The 7583-nt window shown below is 36.1% G+C and overlaps 1 protein-coding gene across 1 annotated transcript; it reads right to left on the bottom strand.

Moving 5' to 3' along the window:
* Window positions 1–2406: 2406 nt before the first annotated feature.
* LOC133421842 (cytochrome c oxidase subunit 5A, mitochondrial-like) lies at window positions 2407–6137 on the bottom strand. The gene is made up of 5 exons (XM_061711628.1): window positions 5979–6137; window positions 4004–4120; window positions 3735–3856; window positions 2652–2761; window positions 2407–2534 (listed from the first exon to the last, which is right to left on the bottom strand). Exons 1-5 carry the CDS (start codon window positions 6049–6051, stop codon window positions 2525–2527), a joined length of 432 nt encoding a protein of 143 aa, XP_061567612.1. The 5' UTR covers window positions 6052–6137; the 3' UTR covers window positions 2407–2524.
* Window positions 6138–7583: the final 1446 nt, after the last annotated feature.

Genomic DNA, 7583 nt, shown 5'->3' with positions numbered 1-7583 from the left:
AATTACTTTACCGATTAATAATAATGGAGTATAAAAAAAATACCAATTCAACTCCACATTTTTAACTTCCTTCCTTCCTTCCTTCCTTCCTTCCTTCCTTCCTTCCTTCCTTCCTTCCTTCCTTCCTTCCTTCCTTCCTTCCTTCCTTCCTTCCTTCCTTCCTTCCTTCCTTCCTTCCTTCCTTCCTTCCTTCCTTCCTTCCTTCCTTCCTTCCTTCCTTCCTTCCTTCCTTCCTTCCTTCCTTCCTTCCTTCCTTCCTTCCTTCCTTCCTTCCTTCCTTCCTTCCTTCCTTCCTTCCTTCCTTCCTTCCCGTACGTTGTGCACAAATTCCTTTCTTATAATGAGGCTTTTACCGATTAATAATGCCTCTATATTGATGTTTTCCAGTTAAATTTAATGGGATTAGATGTAAAATAAGCAATGGCTGCAGGTAAATAGCTTTAATGAAGGTATAGTCATGCTAATTTGGCTGGTAATGGATGTTGAATTGACCAGTTTTGTACGTAAATTGTATGATGTTATTTTGTAATGGATTACAGTTTGAAATAGTAAAATTTCCAGGTTGTTCTGTAATGTGTTTTACATTCCGCTGTATCTTTTACAGTATTATCTGGCAACCACAGCTGACAGTTTTTTTTTCCGTAAAAACGTTTTTTTTCTTACAGTGTAGTTAGTTAGTTAATTTATTTGTAATATATATTATATATATATATATACATACATATATTCTCATAATATTACGACTTTATTCTCGTAATGTTAAGACCTTTATTCTATTACGACTTTAGTTTGGCCCTATACTCCGTCGTAATTGGAGCCCTTGTCTGATGTTCTTTGTAAATAACTTCTCAAGAAAAAAAAAGGAAAAAAAAAATACTTCCGTTAAAAAATTTAAATACATGCATTTTGTAAATTAATGTCCAAAATATAATCCAGCCCTGTTTTCACTTATATCAATTATCATTACTGTCGACAGTTTATCTCACTTATTCTGGAATTGCACATATACTCATGTTCTCTGGATTGACCTTAATCATTTTATAAATGCTAAAGTTGATTCTTCCTTTAAATTGAGCATTCAACATGTACTATTTGGTGTATCAAAAAATTATATGACAAGCCAAGACATAATTAATCAACCTTCTCTTAATTATTGCTAAATATCATATTCACTGTACTAAATTTGCTAGCCAAGGTCCAAATATAACTGTTCTCAAAGCTATATTAATATATTCAGACAGTCTTAAACAGAGCATAAACCTCAAAGCGGTTAAATCGAGAAGCTTATGTGAAAAATATATTCCCTGTTTTTTTTTTTTCCTCCTTAAACCTCAAGCCCTATTTTATTTTGATATATAATTTACTGTCCTTAATTTGTAACTGCATTTTATCCTGAAGTTTTGTACCTTTTCTGTATGTATATATATATATATATATATATATATATATATATATATATATCTGTCAATAATAATAATAATAATAAAAAACTACTTCCGTTAAACACTGGAATTTTATATTTTTTTGTTACATTACATGTTATTGGAGCACTTGTCTGATGTTCTTTGTAAATAACTTAAAATAAAAAAAAGGAAAAAAAAAACTACTTCTGTTAAAAAATAAAAATACATGAATTTTGTAAATTAATGTCCAAAATATAATCCAGCCCTGTGTTTTCACTTATATCAATTATCGCTACTGTTGACAGTTTATTAACACGTACACGGAAAAATAAAAAAACAAAATAGGATAAACAATGAAAAGTACAACGTTTTGACCACCAAAATAAAAATAAAAAGTAGAAGATACTACTTTCCATAAAATACAAACAGTAAAGGAACGTTACGGTCGTACATACGTTAAAACTTCTTCCAAGAAAAACCTTCACCCACTTGGTTTTTGTCGCCATCTACTGGCAGAAATATGAAGTGCCAACCATCTGGAAAAACGCCTATTATAGGGGAAAAAATCTAGTAAAATTACTTTTTTGTCTAGTGTTGCTTTGTGATGGTTTCATCTGTATCTTACATATATCTTAAATTGGCAGCCTACAACACTAATCTAATTGCCATATACAGGATTCACTGCAAATACAAATGAATTTGGCCACTGATAAGACCAGTTTCTGGTTCAGCAGATAAACTGCACAGGCTTCTGGTGCTTTTTTATCTGTAAGCAGATATTTTTAGAATTGGTATTTCAATAAAATCATGAAAAGAAACATCATAAAAAAAAATCCAACTTCCATTTTAATTGAACTTAACTCTTATAACACACACACACACCTTATACTGGATTTTGCTTTGTTACTACTCACATTAACAGTACCGTCTACGTTTTTAAACCCAGCCACTAAAGAATCCACCTTAAAAAAAAAATAAAAATAAAAACCCACCACACGTCCAATTAGTTTTATGGTTTATTAAAGGTGTTATTTTGTAATTTTGTACACAATAGGACAGGATGTATTTAAATCAACAATATAGACATTTTCAAGTGAAAATCATCAAAGGAGCTTCATGCTTCAGACGGACCTAGGACAGAAGAAAAAGAACATCTTTTCAAACTTTAAGTAGGTCATTTACTAATTCCCTACAGTTTGAGTGGGCCAGCAAACACAAAGTTTTGACCTATTGACCTCAACAGCTTACAATTTGTCAATTCCGAGCTCCTCTGGCGTTGAGATGCCGAGTTCTGCCAGGGTGGGCTTGAGCTCATGGATCAGGTATGGATAGATGTCCTTGTGGGGACCGGCTTTATCCTAGAAAAAAAGAAAAGAGAAGACAATGCTGTCAACAATTGACAAAATTAAGCCTCAATCCCACTTTTCAGCTTGTAACTAAATAAAGACTTGTTTTAAACGATAAGATATATTGATCTGTTCGTTCTATTAGGCCTGTGTTGAAAAAAATCGATTCTCCGATTTTAAATCGATTCTCATATTAATTCCTAAAAATGGATTCATATGTCTAAAGATCATATGTTTAAAAAAAAAAAAAAAAAAATTTCTTCATCATTACATTACAACTTTTGGTTCTTTTTTTGTTTATGCCCAAAAAAGGAATATTTTGTTGGACACGAGAATAACTGGTGCCATGTTTTTGCCTTTAAATATGTTTAAAGGTATGAAAACATTAAAGTGTTAGGTTATAATTGCATAAATTGTCTATATTTCTTTGCTTTATATACTGTCTTGGGGTTACATTTGCATAAATGTTAAAAACCAAAAACCAAATTCTCATAAATGGCGAAAAAATTAAACTGATTTCCTCCGTCTCTGTTTCCTCCTGGATCTGTTTGGTAATTCTGACCCACGATGTTTCTGTTTCAGTTCTATCAGCATTCTGGGAGCTGATTGGTCCTTACAGCATCATTAGCTGCAATACTTACTGTTTAATCTCAATATAATACTAGTATTAATATGTTGCAGAACTACAGTCATATCATTCATTCAACAGCTCAAAAAACAGTTTTATTAACAGTAACCCAAATCAATATCGGATTGAATCGTGATAATCAATTCTGAATCTTAAGAATCGGAATCGAATCGATTCTTGATATTTGAATCGATCCCCAGCCCTACGTTCTATGGCAATTTTTGACCATCATACCTTTTGTCTTTAGTTCAGTGAGCTATTCTCTTTCAAGCCCAACTTGCTGATACGCGAAGAACTACACTGTTCTATGAAAACAAGTGAAAAGGTGCAACAGCCTGTAAAGGGAGCGTCACTCACCTTGACGGCTTCCAGGATGCGGATGGCACTGGCCATGTCGTCCAGTCTCCGGCAGGCTCTTAGTGCTGAATCCAGGATCTTCGGTTCAGGTACTAGATCGTATCCGATCAGGGTGTTCCAGCCTTTAAATACAAATCATTTGGAAAAAAAAAACATGAATTAACAGAAATTGAAATATAATTCATAGGTGATAGTCTGAATTTCTTCAGCAACCACAGCTTAGCAATAGCAATGCCAAAGCAAGGAAACAAGAATGGGTTATCAGTCACCTTTCTTTAGCTCCCAGGCATCAATGTCAGGCTTGCTGAAGTATGTCACCCAGCGGGAATCAAATTCTTCATCCGTCTCCACCTTGGCATGGGAATAACATCTGGAGGCCAACGGAGCTGGAAAACCAAAAAATCAACATTTTAAGATGAGCATCACATAAAATACCCATATTAGAGACATTTTTTAATAACTTTAACAAAATTAAAGTATATAGAAAAAGGGCAATTCAGAAATTAAAATGGTCTTCTAACCCACACACACACACACACACACACACACACACACACACACACACACACACACACACACACACACACACACACACACACACACACACACACACACACACACACACACACACACACACACACACACACACACACACACACACACACACACACACACACACACACACACACACACACACACACACACACACACACACACACCAAGTATGGTGCCAACGGTGTTAACAAAAAGTCAAATTCCCTGTTTGATATCAGAAAAGAATAAAAATCCAAGGCATTCTTCTGCAAATATAAAAAGCCTTTATTTAAATTGGCTATTTCATGTAGAAAAGATTTAAAAAAATTACAGCCCACGCGTTTCGGCCACAGCCTTCCTCAGTCCCTGTTTGATATGTTCAAACGTTGTCTTTAAAGCTGATTGTGATATGTATGTGTATTAGGGGTGTAACGATACACTAATCTCACGATACGGTACGATACAAGATATTGAGGTCACGATAACGATACAATATTATAGCAGTATTTTTTTAACAACCTTGAATGAGGAACATATGACTGGAAAAAATTGTCTTTTATTTGAAAGACACAAAATACAAAACAATGCTGTGTGTTTGCCCTATTGTTACAGTTTGTAATGCTTTATAACTGTTTAAGTTTTAAAGAGAAAGCCAGGCCAACCATTTTCCACAAACTGAACTAAAAGTAAATGTCAGGTTTGCATCATGATCTTCAGTTTCATACAAGTACAAATATTTAGACACAAACTGAATAGTTTCTCTCATGTGTGACTTGACTTTTTTCTTTTTTCGGATGCGCGTTACTAGTCAACACAATAGATTAATATTAATAAACCAATATCGCGATACACTTTGTCACCTCCACGACACGTATTGTGACGTTTTTGTATCACGAAATTTTGTGGCACAATATATTGTTACAACCCTAATGCGTATGTATGCGTATATATATGTATATATATTAAATATAGTAACAAAGCACATATATATGCCTTAGGTTTTTACCAGCATTTACCAGCAACCATTAATGTGTGCAGACAAGGTATATATAAAAAAAAAAAGCTGATTGTGAGATATATATATATATATATATCCACTGTGACTGTGAATAAATATTATTATATATCTTAATAGTTATTCCAAAGCATAAAACATACATGTAATCTCAAACAGATAAGCTTAGAACAATAATATTACCCTTAATAATAATATTTAATAAACTAATAATAGGTTATAGCCTACATTACACACATACCCATCATTCAATGAGCTAACAGCTGATGTGCTGGTGACCTGTACATTTATCAGAGGACATTATAACGGTAAAACCATCTAAATCTTAAATAAAACCCCAGTATTCCAGGTCAGGGTCTGACCTGTGACACAAATACGTGTCTATCTGCGTTTAAACCCCGCAAATCTGACTCTCCCCAGCAGATCAGGTCATCACAAGGTCGTGACTGCTGCTCTGTGACCCCACGCTGCTGCTGTGCTGAATACACCAGGAAACACGCAGGTTTCACACTAATTCAGCTATAATAATCACAGAAACCCAAGGTTAAACGTGTTCAATGTGACCCCACGTTAGCGCGCACGCGCACTCCTGCACTCCTGCACCCCGGGCGAGCTAAGCTAAGCGGCTAACTGCAGTCCGTTCTGACAGCCGGCTTTAAGTTTCACCCGCAGGTGTAAAAGAGAACAGTCCTCACCTGAGAAGCAGACTGGCTTCCGGGCCAGACTCCGAGCCCCTGCGGAGGACAGAAGGAGAAGAGCTCGGAACATGATCGCTCAGTTGTCGCTGCCGGCCGTTTCTGTTAAAGAGAAAGAGGACGGACGCGGGCGCCAGCGGTCACGTGACTGCCGAAGGTTTCCGGAGATTGCCGAAGGTTGCCGGAGGTTACCGAAGGTTCCCGGAGATTGACGAAATCTGCTGGAGATTCCCGAATTTCGCCGGAGATTGCCGAAGGCCTCCGGAGATTCCCGAAGGCTTCCGGAGATTGCCGAAGGCTCCCGGAGATTGCCGACCGCTCCCGGAGATTGCCGACGGTCCCCGGAGACTGCCGAAGGTTGCCGGAGATTGCCGAAGGTTGCCGGAGATTGCAGTTTATGTGCTGAACCGATTGCCGAAAGTTGATTTTAAACTGTGTAACAACCCACTTGTTTATTTTGGACGTTACATTGTTTATCTTAGCATTTGTAATCCAATTTGGGAAAACGGCAATCTATAAATAGAAATTCAGTATAAAGTGACCAGCAGAGGGAGCTTTAGATCTAAAAATAATATTAAATAAAAAAAAAAAACACAATTGCACAATAAAATAGACCTACTTTCTTTTTGCTAATAAAAGATAGATAATAATAATTTAAAGATAATAAAAGATCAAACATATTTTAAACAAAATGATTCACATTTTATTTTTAATTCGTCACAAATAATGATATACTTATGATTTTTACAGATGATGAGGACTCCTCATTATCTGTACACATTACTGATGAACATGTTGATCAGTATTTAATCATTTTTTGTTAGTGTGTATGCATATGCATGTTCTGGGACTGTGTCATAGTGGATTACCTGTGGTGTGTACCTGTTCAGGTCTGTGTGTGTACCTGTTCAGGTGTGTGTGTGTGTGTGTCAGTGTTCTTAGTGACGTGGTAAACTCTAATCCGTCCTAAGCCCGGGACACCACAGTGGACGTCCATTACAGTAATGTGCTGCTGCACAACTTTCCTTCTCTGTATCGGCCTCTGCAATTCTCTCTTCGTCCAAGCCCACCTTATTATTATTATTATTTTTCTCTAATGTTTGAAACACACTCGAGCTTTTACAGATCTCAGCTACCGCTTGCACGTACCTGCTCCTTTAAACATCTGGTAAGGACAAATTCCTTCTCCACTCCAGACCTTTCTATGAACACTTGAACTGAAAACACATTTTATTAAAATAGTATATAGTAGGGATGGGCGGTATGGACTAAAAAATGTATCACGATCATTTCTGGCATTTATCCCGATAACGATAAAAATGACGATAAAAAAATACCAATTCAACTCCACCTTTGTAACTATAAATCTATCTCGCTCTCAGATCTGCCATTTCTTTCTTTCTTTCTTTCTTTCTTTCTTTCTTTCTTTCTTTCTTTCTTTCTTTCTTTCTTTCTTTCTTTCTTTCTTTCTTTCTTTCTTTCTTTCTTTCTTTCTTTCTTTCTTTCTTTCTTCCTTCTTTCCTCCTGCTCCCTCCTTCCTTCTTCCCTCCCTTCCTTCCTTCCTTCCTTCCTTCCTTCCTTCCTTCCTTCCTTCCTTCCTTCCTT

The sequence above is a fragment of the Cololabis saira genome, chromosome 2, assembly GCF_033807715.1.
Source record: "Cololabis saira isolate AMF1-May2022 chromosome 2, fColSai1.1, whole genome shotgun sequence".
Lineage (NCBI taxonomy): Eukaryota > Metazoa > Chordata > Actinopteri > Beloniformes > Belonidae > Cololabis > Cololabis saira.
This window is presented reverse-complemented; position numbering and strand designations above follow the sequence as displayed.